Source organism: Pleurodeles waltl, chromosome 2_2 (assembly GCF_031143425.1).
Source record: "Pleurodeles waltl isolate 20211129_DDA chromosome 2_2, aPleWal1.hap1.20221129, whole genome shotgun sequence".
Classification (NCBI taxonomy): Eukaryota; Metazoa; Chordata; class Amphibia; order Caudata; family Salamandridae; genus Pleurodeles; species Pleurodeles waltl.
In genome coordinates, this window is record NC_090439.1 from 1869852 (window position 1) to 1893530 (window position 23679).

The 23679-nt window shown below is 47.0% G+C and overlaps 1 protein-coding gene across 1 annotated transcript in view; it reads left to right on the plus strand.

The window, feature by feature from the left end:
- The window catches only part of LOC138279540 (synaptonemal complex protein 2-like), a 384312-nt gene that overhangs the window by 267980 nt on the left and 92653 nt on the right, over nucleotides 1–23679 (plus strand). The window contains exon 9 of the mRNA XM_069219410.1: nucleotides 21434–21492. Coding sequence (XP_069075511.1) covers nucleotides 21434–21492 — 59 coding nt within the window. The remainder of the gene's footprint in view (nucleotides 1–21433; nucleotides 21493–23679) is intronic.

Consider the following 23679-nt stretch of genomic DNA (forward strand, 5'->3'; position numbering starts at 1 on the left):
TACACTAACTTTCCGTTGTGCAAAGCCCACAGTGAACCACCTTTAATGATGTGCAGTGGCCTTCTAAATAGCTATGCCTTTCTCTGATTTCCAATACCCTCAGGGGTTACTGCACTGAGCTCAGCAAAATCTGATGACAGGGCAAGCCTTTCACGATTCATTGGGGCCACTCTTGATTGTAGAAATGTCTGCTACATGCAACGTTTGCTCATATGCATGTGCCCTGCACTCGGTGTGTAGCTTTTGGCCACATCATGTGCCCTGGCATTATTTCCCTAAAGCCAAATTATGTGTTAAAACTAAGGGATATGTAATTCACAAAAGTTAATGAAAATAGTAAAAGAATCACTGCTCTATCATGGTGAATATTAACCTTTGAAGTGGAGTTGTCAGCTCCACTCCCTTCCCAGTGTGTCTTTCGCCCATTGAACAACACTGGGGTGGTTATGTAGGCCCCTGTGGTGCTTTGCACTACAGGGTTCCCTTTTTTAACATAATTCCTGCAGCCTGGGCTGCTCGGGAAGAGCTCCCTAGCAGTCTGAGTGTTATTTTTTATTTGTAATGACAATCAGCGGGCAGGGCCCACTGGTGTCTTCACTTATAAAAGTTTACCTTCACAGCATCAGTGCTCGTGGGCCATATCTCAGCCCCGAGCACTGATTGCTTCCGGGGAGGTGTCATTAGAAATGCGAGAATTTTCTAATGATACCTCTGCCCAGTGAATCCTTCCTTGGGGATCGCCACATGAGAGCTATCACCAAGCAGGGGTCCACCAATAGACCCCAGGGACATTGGGAGAGCAGCACCTTAAGCGAGGGCTTGTGCTCTGCCCACTAAAATAAATACATTCAGTATTTATGCCCCCCTGGGAGGCAGATGGGGGGAAAATACCCTTGATTTGCCACGCAAAGGGGCAGAAAGCTGACTAGACACAACAGAAATGTAAATATATATATAATATATATATATATATATGTATATATATATATATATATAAAATTATATTTGTGAAGACCGCCCACCATGGGCATGCCCCCCCATCTCAAAGAACTATGATGCTAGTCTTTCTGTCCCCTTCGGGGGGGCATTTGGGGGTCATTCACCCCCAAGGAACAGTTGGCACCAATGCTGTCATTCTGCATTGCATCTAGATTACATGACTATAATGCCCTTTATCTCGGTCTCCCACAAAATCAAATTACCAGAGTCCAATGCTGGAATCTTAATTATGTCATATGGTTGGTCTTGCATCTAAAAATACATGATCGAATTTCTGCGACGAGACAGACAGCACTGGCTACTTATTAATCACTGAATTAAATTAAAAGCAGTGTTTGGTGCACAAAGCTGATGTGCCTGGCAGGACCTTCTGAATAGTACATACATATTGCATCCAAATCATGCCTAATGGTAGACAAACATGAGACACACTAACTCAGAATGTGTATGCACAAGACTCAGTGCTGAGAGAACTAATATTTTGAAAGCTGATGAAAAATAAGAGTATGCAAAACTGCCATATTTTAGCAAAGGGTTGACATTACAGGGAGTGCAGAATTATTAGGCAAGTTGTACTTTTGAGGATTAATTTTATTATTGAACAACAACCATGTTCTCAATGAACCCAAAAAACTCATTAATATCAAAACTGAATATTTTTGGAAGTAGTTTTTAGTTTGTTTTTAGTTTTAGCTATGTTAGGGGGATATCTGTGTGTGCAGGTGACTATCACTGTGCATAATTATTAGGCAACTTAACAAAAAAAAATATATATACCCATTTCAATTATTTATCATTACCAGTGAAACCAATATAACATCTCAACATTCACAAATATACATTTCTGACATTCAAAAACAAAACAAAAACAAATCAGTGACCAATATAGCCACCTTTCTTTGCAAGGACACTCAAAAGCCTGCCATCCATGGATTCTGTCAGTGTTTTGATCTGTTCACCATCAACATTGCGTGCAGCAGCAACCACAGCCTCCCAGACACTGTTCAGAGAGGTGTACTGTTTTCCCTCCTTGTAAATCTCACATTTGATGATGGACCACAGGTTCTCAATGGGGTTCAGATCAGGTGAACAAGGAGGCCATGTCATTAGATTTCCTTCTTTTATACCCTTTCTTGCCAGCCACGCTGTGGAGTACTTGGACGCGTGTGATGGAGCATTGTCCTGCATGAAAATCATGTTTTTCTTGAAGGATGCAGACTTCTTCCTGTACCACTGCTTGAAGAAGGTGTCTTCCAGGAACTGGCAGTAGGACTGGGAGTTGAGCTTGACTCCATCCTCAACCCGAAAAGGCCCCACAAGCTCATCTTTGATGATACCAGCCCAAACCAGTACTCCACCTCCACCTTGCTGGCGTCTGAGTCGGACTGGAGCTCTCTGCCCTTTACCAATCCAGCCACGGGCCCATCCATCTGGCCCATCAAGACTCACTCTCATTTCATCAGTCCATAAAACCTTAGAAAAATCAGTCTTGAGATATTTCTTGGCCCAGTCTTGACGTTTCAGCTTGTGTGTCTTGTTCAGTGGTGGTCGTCTTTCAGCCTTTCTTACCTTGGCCATGTCTCTGAGTATTGCACACCTTGTGCTTTTGGGCACTCCAGTGATGTTGCAGCTCTGAAATATGGCCAAACTGGTGGCAAGTGGCATCGTGGCAGCTGCACGCTTGACTTTTCTCAGTTCATGGGCAGTTATTTTGCGCCTTGGTTTTTCCACACGCTTCTTGCGACCCTGTTGACTATTTTGAATGAAACGCTTGATTGTTCGATGATCACGCTTCAGAAGCTTTGCAATTTTAAGAGTGCTGCATCCCTCTGCAAGATATCTCACTATTTTTGACTTTTCTGAGCCTGTCAAGTCCTTCTTTTGACCCATTTTGCCAAAGGAAAGGAAGTTGCCTAATAATTATGCACACCTGATATAGGGTGTTGATGTCATTAGACCACACCCCTTCTCATTACAGAGATGCACATCACCTAATATGCTTAATTGGTAGTAGGCTTTCGAGCCTATACAGCTTGGAGTAAGACAACATGCATAAAGAGGATGATGTGGTCAAAATACTCATTTGCCTAATAATTCTGCACTCCCTGTAGTTGTACTAACAAAAAATAAGAAACACAAAATCTTCCATTCTGCTGTTGAGCAAGCTACATGTAGTGTTTAACAATGCAAGTGCATGTGCTGTTGCATCGAACAGATTTGGAAGGAAGCAAAGTTGGGTACATTTGCTAACCTTTTGTACCTGAACTCCATGTAAGCTACACAGCGCAGGAAAATTTGTCAGATTATACTGTTAAGAGTCTGAGGGCACTATTTTAGCCTGTCGTCAAAATTGAGAGAGGCGCAATCTTTCTTCTCCGCACTTTGATGAACAATTGTAGATAAAATGATAGTGAACTAGACTGACAACCCAGCTAGGATGGGAGGGAGGAATAAACAACTTAAACAGATGAAGAGATGCATTAGGCTGCCTAGTTAGACCTCTAAGATATTGTTTCTTTCTTACAGTATAGATATGAAAGACTGAACAATAGCTTCTCCTTCCCTCTCCTTTGTGAATTATTAGGGCGAAGAGAACGAATAGGGCCATGAATTTGGAAGAAGTAGACATAAAGTCTAATTGCTTGAGAGTGACATGCCAGATGACATAATCCGATTGCACGCCCTACAGCGCCTGAGTTTTGCAGGGATAGGTATGCGACTTGGCACTGAATAATTAGGGGCAATACTAATCTTTCAGCCACTACAATAACCAGGAGACTGATGACAAATATATAGGTGTAAGGTAGGGATTAGAAAATGTTATTACAACTAGTAGGGATGTGTGATGTAAAATGCTTTGTCTAATGTTCATCGTATTATATATAGCTGCTCAGTTTACCTTAATAATTGGCATTATTGGATACATACGGTTTACATACTGATTGTCCATAATAAATAACAATTTATTGTAAAATACAAACAGCTGTGTGTGTGTGTGTGTGTGTGTGGTTACTGTTTCGGGGGACCCGGTTTGAGGGTTCAAACATCCAATTATAAACCCTTAAAATTGAATTTTCCGACGCCGATGGTTGTACCTCTGGATGAGCCTAGCTAGCTCTTCAAGAGGGAAATAAATACCTGCCTTTTCTCAAAAGGGTCTGCGACACGCATTACTCCTTGGAGCAGGATCACAACAAGGCCTTTTATAATGAGTATTTTGTCTGAAGCCTGGCAGCGGAGCGTATCTGTCGAGAAAGCACAAAGATTCACAGGAATGCTTCTGCTGACTGTCCCGCTAACTAACAAAATGCATTGTGGTCACTTCATTCTCTACAAAGCGATCAGATTGTGGAACGGCTTCTTTACGTCCCTGAAATTAATTTCCAATCGCATTTCTTTCAGGAAAGAAGCCAAAGCCTTCCTATTTAAGTAAACAGCACAGGTTCTTCCATCACTTTCCAACTGGTCGCTAATGTTTTATCTGTGTGTGTTTTAGTTCAGTTTATTGAAGCCCTCACTGATGTCCTGCTGGGGACCTGATCAAAACACAGCACAGGTGCTCTGATGAACAGTACAATTGCCTGCCGCCATAGACACTGAAACCACCCTCATCGCCACCACCGATGACATCAGAACCATACTGGACAATGGCAAAACTGCGGCCCTCATCCTCCTGGACCTCTCAGCCGTGTTCAACACCATCTGCCACCATACCCTACGCACACATCTCAGGGACGCAGGAATCCGTTATGGAGCCCTGGACAGGATTACCGTCTTTCTCTGCGGCAGAACGCAGAGAGTCCGCCTCCCTCCATTCCGCTCTGAAGCCACTGAAATCATCTGCGGCATACCCCAGGGTGCGTCCCTCAGCCGACACTCTTCAACGTCTACATGGCTCTGCTTGCTAACATCGCCCGATCTCACAACCTCAATACCATCTCATTCTCCTATGACACCCAGGTGATCCTCTCCCTCACCAAGGACACCACAAATACCAACCTCCACGAAGGAATGAAGGCCATTGCCGAATGGATGAAGAACAGCTGCATGAAACTGAATTCCGACAAAACTGAGGTCCTCATCTTCGCCTCCACCCCCTCCGCATGGGACTCCTGGTGGCCTGCCACACTGGGACCCGCACTGACACCCACCGACCATGCACGTAACCTGGGATTCATCCTGGACTCTTCACTATCTATGAACCCAGCAAGTCAACGCCATCTCCTCCTCCTGCTTAAACACCCTCTGTATGCTTTGGAAGATCTACAAATGGATCCCCAGTGAAACCAGAAGAACAGTCATCCAAGCCCTCATAAGCAGCAAACTGGACTACGGCAATGCCCTCTGCGCAGGAACCATGGCCAAACTCCAGAAATGACCAACGCATCCAGAACGCCTCCACACGCCTCAACCTGGACATCCCCGCCACTGCCACATTACAGCCCACCTGAGAGACTTACATTGGCTCCCCGTCCACAAGAGAATCATCTTTAAACTCCTCACCCACGCTCACAAGGTACTGCACAACACCGGACCAGAGTACCACAACAGACGGCTCTCCTTCTACACCCCAACCTGACAGCTTCGCTTCGCTGACCTTGCCCTCGCCACCATCCCACGCATCTGCAGAACACCCACCGGCGGCAGATCATTCTCACAGCCAAGACGTGGAACACTCTTCCCACCCACCTGTGTCAGACCAAGGACCGCCTTACCTTCAGGAGACATCTCAAGACATGGCTTTTCGAGCAGTAGCAGCCCCCCAGAACCTTGAGACCATCACGGGTGAGTAGTGTGCTTTAAAAATTCCCTGATTGTTTGACCAGCGCCAAATGACCCAGTGTTCCTGACACAACACCTGACCCATGAGAGCTTGGTTATCCAAGCCTCCACATCCCCGGGTGCATTCCCTTTCGCAACCCTGGACAGGGAATCCAAGAGGCTGGATCAGCCTGGGAAGAATTTTCTTCCTCCATCCTGGCATCGCGGTCTGTGAACACCACATGCCTTTTGGGCCATTACACCCATACCTTATGGGACACAATTACGCCCGAGGAGGCCTGGGCCATTCTCTCCCAAGCTGTTGCTGATGTGAGAGACACAGTGAAGTTCAAAATACAATGTGGGTTGGATACGACAGCTCACCAGGTAGGTCGGTTACATTGACGGTGGCCCCCAGTCCTTGGGTTTCACATCTGCCCCTCGGCTTCCCCAGTCTGTCTGCTTCTGCCCCTTTTGTGGGCACTGAAGGGTGTCCATTCCAGCCACCGTGCCGCGCATGCTACTGAGCCTCTGTGTGCCTGGATATACGGCATCCAATGTCCCTGTGGATCATGGAGCCAGCAGTCTAGCCAGTCCACCCCCGCATCAGCCTCCAAACCTTCTTAGTCTGATGCTTCCCCACCAGTTGGAGATAGGATTCGCCATCACGTGCCCTGCCGGTAGTCCATCACGTCAGAGAGGTTGGTTTTGCAAATAGTACCCTTCAAGACTACCCCTACCTCCCTGCTACCATCCTATATTGAGATGAAGGAGGATCTCCTGGCACTTCTCTGCGAGGTTATGGGTCTCTTGGCCAAGGAAGCCATAAAAAGGGTCCCTGTCCCAGAAGTAGGATGCAGTTGTTATTCCTATTGCTTTCTGATGCCCAAAAAGGACAATGGTCTCTGCCCTATCCTAGACCTTCTGTCCCTCAATCTCCGAGAAGTTCAGAATGCTCACTCTGGCTCAGGTTCAACCTGCCGTGGACCCAAGAGACTGGATGGTAACATTGGACTTGCAGGCAGCCTATTTCCATATTGCAGTCCTGCCTGCCCACAAACGTTACTTGTGGTTCACAGTAGCCCATGAGCATTTTCAGTTCACGGTGCTCCCCTTTGCCCTTACCAGTTCCCCTCTGTGTTCACCAAGTGGTCTCTGCTCCTCTGTGAAGGTCAGGGGTTCCTGTCGTCCCCTACCTCGACGACTGGCTGTTGAAGGCGAGCCAACACTAGGCTGCTGTCTGCCACCTCCAGACAACAGCAGACCACCTGCATTCGTTGGGGTTTACTATAAAAGTCACACCTGACTCCCTCTCAGACACTCCCCTTCATTGGTGCTGTTCTGAACACAGTGCAGTTTCGGATTTATTCTCCCGGGTGGAGAGTCCAGCATATTCAGGCTATGATATAGATGTTACAGCATCTATTCTGTATTTCGGTGAGAATGACTCCTAGGCTGCTAGGCCTCATGGCCTCCTGCAACCTGCAGGTGACATGCCAGATGGCATATGCGGGCTCTGCTGTGGGGCCTGAAGCATAATCAGGGTAATCTCTCTGACATGGTCCAGACCTCGGAGGGATCTGCGCAAGATCTGCAGTGGTGGCTCTTGACCACAATTGAGTCAGAGGCAGAACCCTTTCTCTTCCCCCAACAGATCTGACAGTAGCGACAGATGCATCACTTCTGGGATCAGGCGGCCACATGTGACAGGCAGAGATCAGAGGTGTCTGGTCTCCATATCAAGCTTTTGGAGCTCAGGGCAATCAGCCTGGCATTGAAAGCATTCCTTCCTTCTCTCAAGGGGAAAGTAGCGCAGGTGGTCAAGGACAACACCACCGTCATATGGTACAGCAACAAGCAGTGCTGGGTGGAGTCATGGACTCTGTCAGAAGGCTCTGTGCCTCTGGACAAGGCTAGAACATCAGGGCATTTCCCTGGTGGTTTAACACCTGGCGGGCTCACTGAACACCAGAGCAAACCCAGCTGACAAAGCCTGGTCGATCACAAATGATGTCTCCAGTTGGAGATGGTGCAAGGTCTCTTTCAGCAGTGGGGAGATCCTTGGTTAGATCTGTTCACCTCCTCAGACAACACGCAATGTCAGTAGTACCTGGTGGAGATTTCTAGTTGCAGATTCCTTACCTTAGAATTTATTCTTCTAGAAATACCCTTACTTGTCATTAGGGGGCGTCGGTCGACTCTGTGGGTGTCATTGGCATCCTAGTCGCCTTGATGACATCAGGAATGGTACATAGACACCGCCTAGGGGCAGTGATGTCCGTTCTTTTCTTTCCGCACCACTGTTGATCTGGGGAGAGATACCCTTGGTCAATTTTTGACCGACTTCGACTCTTTTGAGTTTTTGTGAAGTTTTTAGTGCATCAAGGAATGTCCCGAAGACCGGCTTTAAACCATGCGAGGACTGTCACCACTTAATGTCGTTCCGAAGTTGAGCTCCTTGTTTTGGGCCATGCACCCGAAGGCCTTGAAGGAGGGGTCCCTCAAGCTTATGACAGGCCGGCGCTTGACTCTCCATAGGTCTCGCTCGAGAGGGAGGTCTCGAGACCGGTCGTGGAGCCACCACCACTTGTCTTCTTTGAAGTCTTTGGGTCAAGGTAAGAAGAAGTCCAATAAATTCTGTCATCCTCCCTCTTCACCCTGTCGCTCGGCTGGTGCGACGCAGGAGCGTCAACGCTCGAGGCCTCCGTCTTTGGAGTCTCCTTTTGGGTTCGCTCCACGCCTCCCCAAATTTCCGGGAGCTGGGCCGAACCCTGCCCAGTTCAAGGAATTTGTTAAGGCCATATGCCTCATTTTTGGGCAGTCCAACCCTGCTACGGCACCTCCAGGCCCAAGGGGTTTGGTTGGAGGGCCTTCGGGTTCCCCTACCTCCAGCTACCAAAGTCCCCTCTGAAACCATTCTCAGATCTGCACCAACGCTGGTTGGACCATCAATACCTTCCCCAGTGCAGGTTCGATTGTTGATGCTACAGATGTTGGTGGGGTCCACAATCGATGTCTACCCGATCCTGATTCCCGATGACTCTGAGTCAGATCGACCAATGCCAACTCCTCCTTCGATGGGGCCTAGTCACCCCAGGTTGGATTCTGTCCCTTATTCTTATGGATTTGAATTCGGGGAAGGATTGGAGGGGTCCCTGGACCCTTATGAATACCAGGATGACCCTAACTTAGACTGGGCACAGGAGTTGGGTGAGGCCAGTGGTCTGGATACCTCTCCACATGCTGGCATGCTGTCTCCTCCTACCGTGGCTACGGCGGAGGGAGCTACTTATTCCATGGTGGACTTCCACACATCTGAGCCTCTTCTTCCATTCAATGAAGCCCTCACCAATGTCCTTTTGGGTACTTGATCCGGACCCAACACAGGCTCCTGTGAACAGGACAATTGCACGCTGCCATCGGCCCTCCCCGAACTACCCTAAATTCCTGTCCCAACACTCCACGCCTGAGAGCCTTGTTATCCAGGCATCGTCATCCTTGGGCGCATTCCCTTCTGCACCTCCAAATAGGAAATCAAAAAGGATGGAACAATTTGGGAAGAAGATGTTTTCTTCTTCCAGTCTAGTTCTGCAGTCCATGAACACCACATACCTTTTGGGCCGTTATACTCACTCACTGTGGGATACGGTCACGCAGGTTCTGCCACAGATACCAGAGGACGCTGTCACTGATGGGAAAGACACGGCAAAAGTACCTATCTGATGTGGGCTTGACACGACCGACTCTCTTCGTAGATCGGTTTCAACGACTATGGACTTGAGGCGCCACACCTGTTAACGTGCATCTGGTTGCTCATGGGATGGCCAACAGACTCTTATGCACATACCCATCTCTTTAGAGACAAGGCGAACTTGGTGCTGAAGAGGTTCAAGGACTCCCAGGCAACAGCTCAGTTCCTCTGCCTTTCCACTGCCCCTTGACAACAACAGTCCACCTTCCGCCCCTTTTGTGACTCCCTGTTGCGCCCCTCTCTCAGCCACAGTGCCAACCATGCTGTTCAGCAGCTGCGTGGCTGGGGATGCGGAATCCAACGTGGCCGTGGGACAGGGAACCAGAGGTTTGCCCAGTCCGCCCCTGCTGCAGCCTCCAAACCCTCCTCCGTCTCCTCACTCTGGTCCAGTTGCCGGCAGGATTCGCATCACCTGCCCCACTGGGAATCCATCACTATTTACAGGTGGGTTTTGCAGATTGTTCGAAGCAGCTACTCCCTCCCCTTCGGGTCTGCACTACCAGCCCTGCTGCCATCATTCAGCCGCCTTCCAGAGGATCATTTGGCACTTCTCTGTGAGGAAGTAGCGGCTCTCTTGGCCAAGGGAGCCCTAGAGAGGGTCCTTGTACCAGAAGTAGGTCATGGTTGTTATTCTCGCTAATTCCTGGTGCCCAAAAAAGACAAGGGCTTGTGTCCTATTCTCGACCTTCGGGCCTTCGATCTCTTTTTCAAGAAGGAGAAATTCAAAATACTCACCCTGGCTCAGGCCCTGTCTGCCTTGGAGCCAGAAGACTGGATGGTAGCGTTGGATTGAAGAACACTTATTTCCATATTCCAATCCTGCCTGCCCTCAGACATTACCTACGATTCTTGGTAGGTCCACGAGCATTTTCAATTTACCATGCCCCCCTTGGGCCTTACCAGCGCCCCAATGTGTTCACGAAAGTGATGACGGTGGTTGCAGCTCATCTGCATAGATTGGGCGTTTCAGTCTTCCCCTACCTCGACGACTGTCTGTTGAAGGCGGACTCACCCCAGAAAGTAGTCTCCCACCTTCAGACTATGGTGAAACTCCTGCACACGCTGAGGCTCACTATAAATGTGCCGAAGTCACACTTGACTCTGAGGCTGCTGGGTCTCATGGCCTCCCACATCCTTCTAGTGACACATGCATGATGGCACATGTGGGCTCTACAATGGGACTCGAAGTTCCCGTAGGCGCAGTATCAGGGAAATCTCTCTGACATGGTCAAGATCTCAGAGAGAACTGCGAAAGACCTCAAGTGGTGGCTTTTCAATTCGCATTGGCCCAGCGGTAGATCACTCTCCCTTCCCCCAACCAGATCTATCCATAGTGACGCGTCACTTCTGGGATGGGGCGGCCCCCTGGGAGCGGCGGAGATCAGAGGCCTCTGGTCTCCGGCGGAGTCTGGGCTTCATATCAATCTTCTGGCGCTCCGATAAGGCTTGCGTTGAAAGCATTTCTTCCCTCTCTCAAAGGGAAAGTAGTGCCGGTGTTCATGGACAATACTACCGCCATGCGGTACTGCAACAAACAGGGTAAAGTAGGGTCCTGGACCCTCTGTCAGGAGGCCCTACGCCTCTGGGCATGGTTGGCACATCAGGACAACATCCTGGTGGTTCAATATCTGTCGGGCTCTCTCCAGAGCAGACAAACTCAGCCATTGGTGCATAGCCAATCACAAATGGTGTCTCCACCCAGAGGTGGCGGAAGGTCTCTTTCAGCAGTGGGGAGAGCCTTGGTTAGATCTGCTCGCCTCCGCAGAGAATACGCAAAGTCAGCTGTTTTGCGCATTGGAGTTTCCAAGGTGTCACTCGCTCAGAGACACTTTTCATCTCGGCCTTCCTTCCGCCTATCACACTTCTGTTCAGAGTTCTCAAGAAGATCAAGAATGACTGGACCCAAGTAATCTTGCTGGCTTTGGACTGGGCACGGAGAGTATGGCATCCAGAGCTACTGAGCATGACCACTGATCCTCTACTCAGACTGCCCCTTCAGCAGGATCTTCTGTTGCAGCAACTGGGTACGGTTCTCCACCCGAACTTGTCCAGTCTCCACCCTCATGCGTGGAGATTGAGCAGCAGCAGTTGACGGCTTTTGACCTTCCACCAAAGTCTGTGATGTAGTCTTACCAGCCAGGTGTCCGTCGATCAAACGGTATACGCCTGTCGGCATAAATTTGTGGCATGGTTTACCAAAAAATCTGTTGATACCCTCTCTGCTCCTCTTTCTGAGGTTTTTTGTTTATTCTTTCTTTGGCCAGCAGAGCTCTGCTTTGCGCACCCTTAAGGGCTATTTATCAGCTATCTCAGCCTTTCTTAGGTTGCCTGATCAGCCTTCAGTCTTAAAGTCTCCTATTGTCAGTAGATTCCTAAAGGGCCTCACCCATTTGTTTCCTCCCACTCTGTTTATGATGGCTCAGTGGGACCTCAATCTTGCCCTTATTTACTTGATATGTGCTCCTTTTGAGCCGATGCACAATTGTCCCTTATGGCTCCTTATTTTCAAAATAGTTTTTCTTGTTGCCAACACTTCTGCTAGCAGAGTAAGTGAGCTTCAAGCTCTCTTTTCTAGGCCCCCATTTTTGTCTGTGCACCCTGACAAAGTGGTGTCGTGCAGTAAGGCTTCCTTCCTTCCCAAACTCGTTTCACCTTTTTATGTAGGCCAATCCATCATTTTGCCTACTTTTTACGCACCTCGACATCCTTCTCATGAGGAGGAGAGACTCCACTGCCTGGATCTGAAAAGAGTGTTGGCGTTCTATCTCAATTGTACTAAAGATTTCCGGGTGGACGATCAACTCTTTGTTGGAGATGTAGGTGTGAAGAAAGGGAAGGTGCTGCAAAAACATACCATCTCTCGATCGCTACTGCTTTGCATCAAGATGTGCTACGCTTTGGCAAAGAAGCAAGCCCCGAGGGCTTGCACGCTCATTCCACCAGAGCAACTGCTGCTTCAACTGCGTTAGCACGCGGAGTTCTTGTTCTAGATATCTGCCAGGCAGCTACGTCGGCATCCATGCACACGTTTACTAAACATTACTGCCTGGACAGTCAGATCCGTAGGAGCGGCCACTTCAGTTGTTCGGTCTTGCAGGACTTTCTAGTATGATCTTGATTTGGATCCCACCTCCGATGATGGCATTACTTGGGTACCTATTCCAAGGTAAGGAATCTGCAACTAGAAGTCTCTATCAGATGTACAAGTTACTTACCCTAGGTAACAATATATCTGGTAGGTACATATTCTATTTGTGGATTTCTTACCGCCACTCATCCTTCCCGCTTGTGAACTGATTTCTAGGGACAGGGCTTCTCCATTCCGGGCCTTAGCTCTGGAGCACCAATTTCAGTGTTCTTGCGGCTCTGCGCTTTGGTGTGGAAAGTCTTGAAAATAAACTGATGTCACTGCGCTGAGGTGGCGTCTATGTACTACTCCCAACATCATCACCAAGACTACGATGCCAACTATGCTGGCAGAGTCAACCAATGCCACCTAAAGACACGCAAGGTATTGCTTGAGGGAAAAATCTCCGGATCCAGTCTGACGCCTGGGGGAAAATTCTAAGGTAAGGAATCTGAAACTAGAATATGTCTTCACCAGATATATTGTTACCGAAGGTAAGTAGCATGTACATTACGCATTGGAGTTTCCAAGGTGGCACTCACTCAGTGACAGTCTCTCGAGTGGAGCTCAGGCCTCCTGCACGCCTTTCCGCCCATACCACTTCTGCCCAGAATTCTCAAGAAGATCAAGAACAACCAGGCCTAAATGTTAGACTTGGCATCATTGGCATGGTCTCCCCTAACTTTTTCCCTCTACTTCCCAGGTTGCTTCTACGTGCTGGACTCCGTTTTTGCTATATTTGTTTGCTCTGGACACTTAACCACTGCTGACCAGTGCTAAAGTGTAAGTGTTCCCTGTACAAATTGTATGTGTACACTGGCTTATCCATGATTGGCATGTTTGATTTACTAGCAAGTCCCTAGTAAAGTGCACGAGAGGAGCCCAGGGCCTGTAAATCAAATGCTACTAGTGGGCCTGCAGCACTGGTTGTGCCACCCACATTAGTAGCCCTGTAAACATGACCCAGACCAGCCACTGCAGTGTGTGAAGTTTTAATCTGCCAATTCTACTTGGCAATTGTACCCATTTGCATGGCTTAAACCTTCCCTTTTTATACATGTAAGGCATCCCTAAGGTAGGCCCTAGGTAGCCTCATGGGCAGGGTGCAGTATATGTTAATGGTTGGACATGTACTTATGTGTTTTACATGTCCTGACCGTGAAATACTGCCAAATTTGTTTTTCACTGTTGCAGGGCCTATCTCGGTCATAGGTTAACATGGGGGCTGCCTTCAAATATTATTAAAGCGCAGATTCCCTTTGGGAGCAGATAGACATGTGGAGTTTGAGGTCTCTGAACTCACAATTTAAAAATACATCTTTTAGTGAAGTTGGTTTTTAGATTGTTTGTTTGAAAATGCCACTTTTAGGAAGCAGGCATTTTCTTGCTTAAACCATTCTGTGACTCTGCTTGTTTGTGGATTCCCTATCTGGGTCAGTCTGACAGTTTGGCTGTTTACACCGCTCCTCTAGACAGTGACACAAAGGGAGATGGGGTTTAGCCTGCATATCCTGATGGGCCATCTGGGCTGTGGGGAGGAGTGGTCACTTACACCTGAAAGGGCTGTGCCTGCCTTCACACAATGCAGTCTCCAACTGCCTGCTGTGTCTGGGGCCTGGCCTGGGCATAGCGGACTTGCGGACTCCCAGGTCCCTCTTGAGGGTCCTGCATGTGAACCGGCTCATGCCACACTTTAAGCGGACTGAATTGTCCATGCTCCTAGCAACAGATGATTGGGTGGAGGAAGAGAGTGAGCCTCTTCCTGTCTGCTGGAGAAAATGATGGGTCTGTGGATGGAGTGATCCTCTCCCCCTCCCTGACCCCAGAACAGCAGAGGGACTGTCACCAGGTGTTGGGTCAGTTTGCCTCCCTGATCCCAGGGGTCACACACTTGTGTACACACGAAGTAGACACTGGGGACAGTCCTCCTGTTAAACACAAAATTTACAGAGTAACTGACTGGGTGTAGTTTAACATTAAAGATGAAGTTTCTAAAATGTTAGCTTTGGGGGTTATTGAGTTTTCCAGTAGCCCTTTTGCCAGCCCTGTGGTCTTCGTCCCCAAGCTGCTGCTCCTGGTGCCACTCCAGAACTCCAGTTCTGTGTGTATTACCGGGGACTCAATGCGGTCACTAAGACCGACACGCACCCCATCCCCGAATGGATGAGGTCATTGAACGGCTGAGAGCTACATTCTGCACACCAGATGGGCACTACCAGTTTAGGGTGATGCCCTTTGGGATGAAGAATGCCCCTGCCACCTTTCAGAGGTTGGTCAACCAAGTGTTGGCTGGACTGGATGATTTTAGTGCTGCCTACATGGATGGCATTGCTGTCTTTAGTTCCACATGGGAGGATGACTTGCAAGACCTCTATAAAGTGTTGGAGGCTCTGCAGAAGGCAGGCCTCACTATTAAGGCAAGCAAGTGCCAAATAGGGCAGGGCTCTGTGGTGTACTTGGGACACCAGGTGGGGAGTGGCCAGGTAGCACCCCTACAGCCAAAAATGTTAACCATTCTGGCTTAGGAGCCCTCCAAGACCCAGACTGAGGTGAGAGCCTTTTTAGGTCTCACTGGATACTATAGGAAGTTTGACAAGGGGTATGGCACAAATGTTGCTCCCTTGACTAAGTTTACGTCTAAATAGCAGCCCAGGAATGTGATCTGGACTGAGTTTTGCCAGACAGCTTTTGATGCCCTGAAGGCTACCATGTGTACAGCACCTGTGCTGAAGGCACCTGACTATTCCAAGGAAGTTGTTGTGCAAACAGATGCCTCAGAGCATAGTATTGGAGCAGTACTCTCACAGCTTAATGAAGACAGCCTAGATCAACCTGTAGCCTTCATTAGCAGGAGGTTAATTCCCCAGGAACGTAGGTGGAGTACAATAGAGCATGAAGCTTTTGCTGTGGTCTGGGCACTGAAGAAGCGAAGACCCTACTTGTTTGAGACTCACTTCCGAGTTTAGACATACTGCAGGCCCCTCAGATGGTTAATGAAGATGACGTGCTAAAATCCCAAATTGTTGAGGTTGTCCATGTCCCTACAGGAATGTCTGGAATCCCCAAGGTGCCTCCTGCGTTCTGTCAGCATCCCCAGGGATTAGGGTTCAATCATATCTCTGTTCTTGGTTAAACCTTCATGTTTCTAAGTAAACATAATGTGCTGTGTTACACAATTGGTTTTATCAATGCTTGTTTTACCAATGCTTGTTTGCTAATGTGAGCAGGTGTAGACATGTGCTTCTAATTGGGTGTGGTGACTCATTCACATGTGGAAACTCAACTGCTTTCCCGATTGGCTATAAATAGCAGAGTGAAGCATGCCTCCCTGCTTGGCTTTGTTTTGCGTCCTGATCTCAGCATCTGATTTGGCATTCCAGCCCCTGCTGTCATCCTCGTATTCAGGACTTTTGAGGCAATTCTTTTCTTCATTCCTGTAGCACCTGACACCAGGCATTCCTCCAGCACTCCGGAAAAGACTGCAGCTAAGTGACTAGTATTCTCCAGGGAGTTTGTTCTCTGAGCGCCGTGCTTTCCTAGAACAGCTGGTTTTATTTTTGACCTTGTATTTTGGTAGACTGCTCATCTTGAAGAGGCAAATGCATTTCTGAACATTCTACATTATTATTGTAGTTACTTGCCTAAATGTGCTTCAGGAAATCTGCATGAGCTCATGTACTACAAAAAGTGATGGTGCAATTTTAAAAGAGCATTTACGTGACTTTTCTTTCTCTAATAGCATAACTCTTGGATTTAAATGGTGTTATTCATGCCTGTGTTTCAGGAACTTGCTTTTGAAGGGTTTTTCACACACACAGTGAAACCAAACCAAACTGTGCCACCCTAACTGTTTAAACCCAGAGTGGACATTTGTATTTCTCTGATTGTTTTTGTTCCTTTTAGTTTAAGCCTATGCATGCAGGAAAGTTATATGTGACATAATTAATGCCCTTGTTTGTCTTTCTTGTGCATGATAAGTGCAACCACATTTCTAATTGTAGTGTGCAACAGTGAATCTCTGTGAAGCCAGCCCTAGTGTCGCAGTACTTATTGTTATGGTACTCAGTTTGGGTTTTCTGGTAATGCAGTGTTAGTAATTGTGCCAACAGTTATTATTAGCCAAGAAAAGTGCTGGAACATCCGGGTGTTCTTCTACCACTCCCGTGCCCATATCAGAAAGAGTGATTCAGTTTCAAGGAAGTTGAGTGCGCTAACTCTACTATCACTCTGTCAACAACGAAGGCCCTAGGTAGCCCATGGGCAGGGTGCAGTGTATGTTAAAGGTGGGACATGTACTTATGTGTTTTACATGTCCTTATGTGATTTACATGTCCTGACAGTGAAATACAGCTAAATTTGGTTTTCAGTGTTGCAGGGCCTATCTCTCTCATAGGTTAACATGGGGGCTGCCTTTAAATATTATTAAAGCGCATATTCCCTTTGGGAGCAGATAGACATATGGAGTTTGGGGTCTCTGAACTCACAATTTAAAAATGCATCTTTTAGTGAAGCTGGCTTTTAGATTGTGTGTTTGAAATTGCCTCTTTTAGAAAGTGGGCATTTTCTTGCTTAAACCATGCTGTGACTGCTTGTTTGTGGATTCCCTGTCTGGGTCAGTTTGACAGTTGGGCTCTTTACACCTCTCCTCTAGACAGTGACACAAAGGGAGCTGGGGTTTAGCCTGCACTTACACCGAAAGGGCTCTGCCTGCCCACACACAATGCAGTCTCCAACCCCCTGTTGTGTCTGGGGCCTGGCCTGGGCAAGGCAGGATTGTGAAAACAACAGAGTTCTCTTTGAAGAAGGCCTACTTCAAAGGCAGAAAGGGTATAAGAAGAGCACCCAAAACCCCTGAAAATCAGATTACTTCTGGAACCAAGAGGAACCTCTGCCAAGGAGAATAGCTGAAGGAGAAGTACTGCCCCCTTGCCTATGACTGTGCTTTGCTGGGTTGTCCTGTCGTAGCTGCTTCTGCCTGAGAGAGGACAGACTGACTTTTGTGTGACTTCCTACTGGTGAAGAATCACCAAGAGCTTGAACTGAGCTTGCCTCCTGTTGTTGAAGTCTCAGGGACAACAAAGACCTCTGTCTGCCAGTACTTGGGCGTTCTGCTGAGAGTCCTGCCTGCCAAGTGGCACCATAACCTGTCTCTGGGCCCCTTGAAAGGTGCAGCTGGTAGAAAAGGACAGCAAACCACGCAAAGACTGCTGTGTGGGGAAACTTTTGACGCACCATCCGCGGCTGATAAACGACAAGCCGCAAGCCTCGCAGCTAAAATTGACGCTCCACCTGCATCGCGGCTGGGAGATCGACGCAACGCAGCTGGAGAAATGACACGCAACACCAGAAGCTGCTTTCGTTAACAACGCAAGCCCGCACTGAGCGCGGTTTCTTGACACCGTGAGACCGGATTTCAACGCAACATCGCTGGGCGTAGAAAATCAACGCAAATCCTTCCCGGGCCCGACGTGCCCGTCCGGATCAAGGCATCGCTCTCTTGCAGGGGAGAGGGAATGATGCACGTGGAGCCGACCAGAGGAGGAATGACGTATGGTCTCACGAGTGAGAAATCAACGCATCGCTGGCCTTTTCCTCACACACTCGTCCATGCGTCTTTACTTTGACGCTACCCAGGTACTTTTGTGCAATAACAGCATTGTCACTGTTTTCTACGGATTAAGACTCTGATTCTTTTTTAACTTCAGAATTTGACTTGTGTATGTTGGATTTTTTTAATTTTCGTCTTGTTTTGTTTAGAGAAATAGTATCTATTTTTATAAACCTGTGTTGTCATTTTGTAGTGTTTTCACTGAGTTACTGTGTGTGCTGGTACGAATACTTTACACATTGCTTCTGAAGTTAAGCCTGCCTACTCGTGCCAAGCTACCAAGGGGAGAATGAGGGTTAACTGAGGGTGAGTCTTCTTACCCTGACTACTGTGAGGGTCCTTGCTTGGACAGGGGGTAACCTGACTGCCAACCAAAGACCCCATTTCTAACTCCAAGTGATCCTTGTGGCATTAGACTGGGCAAGAAGTCTGGTATCCCGAGCTATTGAGTATAGCCATGGCCATCGATCCTCTGATCAGAATGCCCCTTCGGGAGGATCTTCTATTGCAGCAGCAGGGGAGGGTTCTCCACTCAAACCTGTCCAGTCTCTTGCCTTCTTGCGTGGAGTTTGAGCGGTGGCAGCTTTTGACCTTCTGCCCAAAGTTTGTAATGTTATCTTGGCAGCCAAAATGAAATATGCCTGTTGTTGGAATACATTTGTGTCATGGTGCACAGACAAGTCTGTTAACCCCCTTTCTGCCCTCTTTCCAAGGTCCTCTTGTTTATACTTTCTTTGGCCCAGCAGGGCTCTACATTGGGACCCTCAAAGGCTATTTCTCTGCTATCTGCATTTCTGAGATTACCTGACCAATCCTCTTTGTTTGTCTCCTATTGATAGTAGGTTCCTTGAGGATCTTACCCACATGTTTACTCCATCACCATGCCCCAGTGGGATTTGAATTTGTTTCTAACATTCCACATTTGTGCTCCCTTTGAGCCACTTACAATTGCCCTCTCAGGCTTCTAACATTAAAACCAGCCTTCCTTGTGGCCATTACATCTGCCCACAGGGTGAGTGAGTTGAAGGCATTGTCATCTTAGCCACCCCACCTTTTCATTTATTCTGACAAAGTGGTGCTTCACACTTTGGCCTCCTTTCTTCTGAAAGGGGTAATGCCCTTCCATGTAAGCTAATCCATCACCTTGCCTACTTTTCACGCACCACCACACCCTTCCAAGGAAGAGGAGGGACTCCATTGCCTGGATCCTGAAAGAGCGTTGGCATTCTACCTGGATCGTACTAAAGAGTTCAAGGTGTATGATCAGCTCTTTGTTGGGTATTTGAGTGTGAAGAAAGGTCGTCGGGCAGTGCAGAAAAGAGCCATCTCTAGATGGGTCATTCTCTGCATTAAAATGTGCCACGCATTGGCTAAGAAGCAACCCCTTGAAATTTTGCACACTCAATCTACCAGAGCAATGGTCGCAACCATTGCGTTAGCAGACAGAGTTCCAGTCCTGGACATCAGTCAGGCAGCAACATGGGCATCCTTGCACACGTTTATTGAACGCTAAAGCCTGGACAGTCAGGTCCAAAGGGACAGATATGTTGCCCGTTCAGTCCTGCAGGACTCTCTAGTATTATCTTGTTTCACAGACCCTCCTCACTATTTGGTATTGGTTGGTACCTATTCTGCAACTAGGTAAGGTAAGGTAAGGTAAGGAATCTGCAACTAGAAGTCACTATCAGATGAACAAGTTACTTACCTTTGGTAATGCCTTATCTGGTTGAGCTATATTCTGGTTGCAGATTCCTTAACCAAACAACCAACCACCCACCCACCCATCCCTCCCGCTCTGCAAACTGATTTCTAGGGACAGGGCCTTCCCTTTCAGGGGCTTAGTTTTGACGCACCAGTAGTCAGTGTTCTTCATGGCTCTGCACTTCTTGTGTGGAAAGTCGTGAAAAGTGACTGACCTCACGTTCCGACGCCACCTGATAGCACATAGGGGCACTGCTCAAGAAAAAATCTCCAGATCCAGACTGGCACCTGGGAAAATTCTGAGATAAGGAATTTGCAACTAGAATAGGTCTCTACCAGATAAGGCGTTACCGAAGGTAAGTAACTTGTTGTTTGGTACTATAGTACTGAATGTACCCGATGTTAATTTTTATTTTTGTAATGTTTTATGTATAGCAAGTTGATGTAAAGTTATTTTTATGATGTAACGCATTCAATACTCTTAATTATTCGATAATGATTTGATATTATATGTTTTATGGGCCGAAATAAACATTGATTGAGTGAAGAAATATAGAAACTGTAGACCGGATTGTGCCAGGCTATGTCTCTGGAAGACGCCAAAAGTCATTTGAGATGTTGCTCCGTGGACAGATCTGTCCTCTGCAGAGGATTGTACCATTTATTTGCAGTTATCACAGGAATGCATGAGAATGTTCTCTTTTAATCAGGATTGTTAAAATGTTAAAATGTTTTTAATTTCTAACTTTCTTGAGAGCATGAAAGATATCAAAGTGTCATGTAATCGACAGAAAATTGCACTTGATTGATAGCTGTAAAAAAAAAAAAAAAAACAGCGTTTGAAACACAACCACCACAGTGTGCATTTTCTTTAGATCCGTTTAACTCATTAGTGCCTCTCAGTATGTGTTTTTTTTAAGTCCAAAAAGGTTCCGTTGGTTTCAGGCAACCATCTCGGGTAATAAAAAATTAGATGTCAAATTTGAGGAATGGAAAAACCCTAGAAGTTGCAGACTATCTAAAAAGATGAAATCATGGCTACTTTCTGAAATTGGGATTTGTTCTGTTTTCTGGACTGCTCAAGATGTCACCACGTATTTTAGAAACGGCATTTCTCTGTGTAAAACACTGCTTTTCAAGTTTAGCATGTGATCTCTGCAGACATAAGTGGGACGATTCTTCACGAGTAACCTGCTCTTGAGGGGTCTTTGAATAGAGATGTCATATTAATAGATCAAAACAGCTTCAGAAATGTGAAAGGTAACGGCGGTTAAAAAAATCACACTGTTACTGTAGTGCGAAGTCAGTCGGCATTACCAAATATAAAAAATGTGCCGAATTGGTTGTAATGCCTTTTCCGTTTGTGTGTGATGGGCATCCGTTCAAAAAATGAATAGTGAAAAACGTTCCAATTTTTAATACGAAGCAGATTCAAAAATATGGTGCTGGCCTGGTTTTCATATAATTTATCTTTTAATGGTTCTAGGAATTCTGGAAGGAGCAGTCTGAAAAAGTGAATTTGTTTTGCGACATTCAGCATCAGAGGTATTTTTATATTTTATTTTCCTGAACTCAGAATTCACGCTATCCGAATTTCGGTAGTGAATTCAATGTCGTTTTGGCTTTTGCTCTAACATTTATCTAGCTTGGCAAATACACATATTATAATAAAGTGTGCTGCATTATATTTTGTAATGCGGAGACAGCACAAGATTTGAGATGTAGTGATACAGGTTTTATTAATCACCATTGTTTGTGACGGATATGATTTATTCTATTTGCCAACACGATCTTGAGCATGTTTCGCCTGCTGTAAACCTATTAGCAAATTGAACGGAATGCGGAATTTACATGCGGGCAAATAATACACATGGGAAAAAATAGTGTTCCCATACAAACATGCTTTATAATGTAAATATTGGAATGCTGTTAAAAAAGTAACGTATTTTACTCCATTTGTTGGGATCACAACGTCCAAGATTTTACAAGCAAATTCCTTAAGGGTGGAATGGAAAGCAATGTGCTTTTGGTGGATACTCTAACCACAGATTCCTCGCCTGATAATACTCCCTAGTCTCAACCCTACGTTCCGAAAACCTTCTCCAAAGCAGTGCTCTAGCACGCCTCACTGACTCCCCACAGCCACGGAAGTGACGGAGCACAGCCGCAAGTAAGTGTTACCCCTGCACGCGAAGGTCAGTTCCTTTGTTTCTACAGATTCCAGCGTGGATTCGGAGCTCTGCTCCCAATTTTGGCATCTTTTCGGACGCTTTCTAAAACTCTTTTCGGAGGCGAATGATGTACCTACCCAAAATAATACTTTTCAAGCCATGCCATTACTGTAGAAAGCAGATATCAATTATGGGCCCTAAGAAGGTGTGTATTTGGTATCTGGCCTCGGGCTACGACTCAGTCATGCGTTAAGTGCGCCCTCATGCACCTGAAATCGACAAGAGGATGCAAAGCTGTATGTTGCTGAAAACAAGTATTCGTTGTGACCCTCGTGTAAATCCCAATCTAAATTACGGTCTCAATCCCAGTCCTAAAGTCTTTTGTATTACCGGTCAACTTCACACTCTAAATCTTCCGGTAAATCCAAGTTCAATCGCAAGCATATGAAAGCAAAGCAGGACTCCGTCCTATCCCTTCCCTGTCACTCTAAAGAGAATTCACAAGAGTGTTGCAATGTCAGTGGCACTTCTTTGAGGTCTCTTGCCATGGAAAGATTCCTCAGTTGGTTCTGACGAACCCCAAATTTCTCAGGCAGTCGTCCACCCCGCAGCAGATAGAGAACTTCAGCGAGGCCATGCTGCAAAGTTTCGTTTGCCTCTGGCTCCCTTTGATGCACCTTCAGGTGCTGTCTTACAGCAGAGGCCACCAGTCGGTTATCGCCTGCAGATCCCTCCCCACAATGTCTGTTCTTTTTTGGACATGGCATTGTAATTATACAGATGCTGGCACAGATTTCTACTCTTGTCCAAGATCTACACTGGTCCTTGCTACACTATCGCTGTTACAAGTGGCACCAAATAAGGATCCGATGCCAATGTGGGCCCCAAATTGACTTCAGCTCCAGACCAATTGATGTCTTGCTATGAAATCATAAATGTCAACTGCCCGCCATGCAACCATATTCTAACCTAGTGCTTTGCCCCATCACACATACCAGCAGAGGATCTTTATGCTTCTGACTCTGGTCCTATGCCAGAGCAGGGAGAACCGCAGAATGGTATTGATGAGGGTGAGGGCGATCGCTTGCCCCCCACACCCCATTATACTGATGATGCCTTATACAGTAATTTACAGAATGCTGGTGAGCTTCACACCTCATCTGAGACGGAGCTTCTCTCAGCAATTGGGCCACCAGCAAAAGAGTGCCTCATTTGCTGTGGTGGTCCGGAGAGCAGCCAAAGCCCTAGAATTGCAGCTATCATCATTTGAGACCAAAAAAAACACGTTCTCACATTTTGACAGCCAGGTTAGCCACTTCAGAGCCCTTGCATCCTTTTAACAATGCCCTGTTTATAATTTGATGGCCACTTGGTCGAAGGTTTGTGCTTCCCCACCTGTAAATACTCAGGTGGCCAGATGTCACAGACCTGCGCCTGCTGATCCAGATTTTCTCACCAAGCACTTCACCCATGATGGCATTATGGTATACGCCTTGACAAGTATGGTAAATCCAAAATCATATTCAACCACTCCTTCGGGTAGGGAATCAAAGCGGATTGA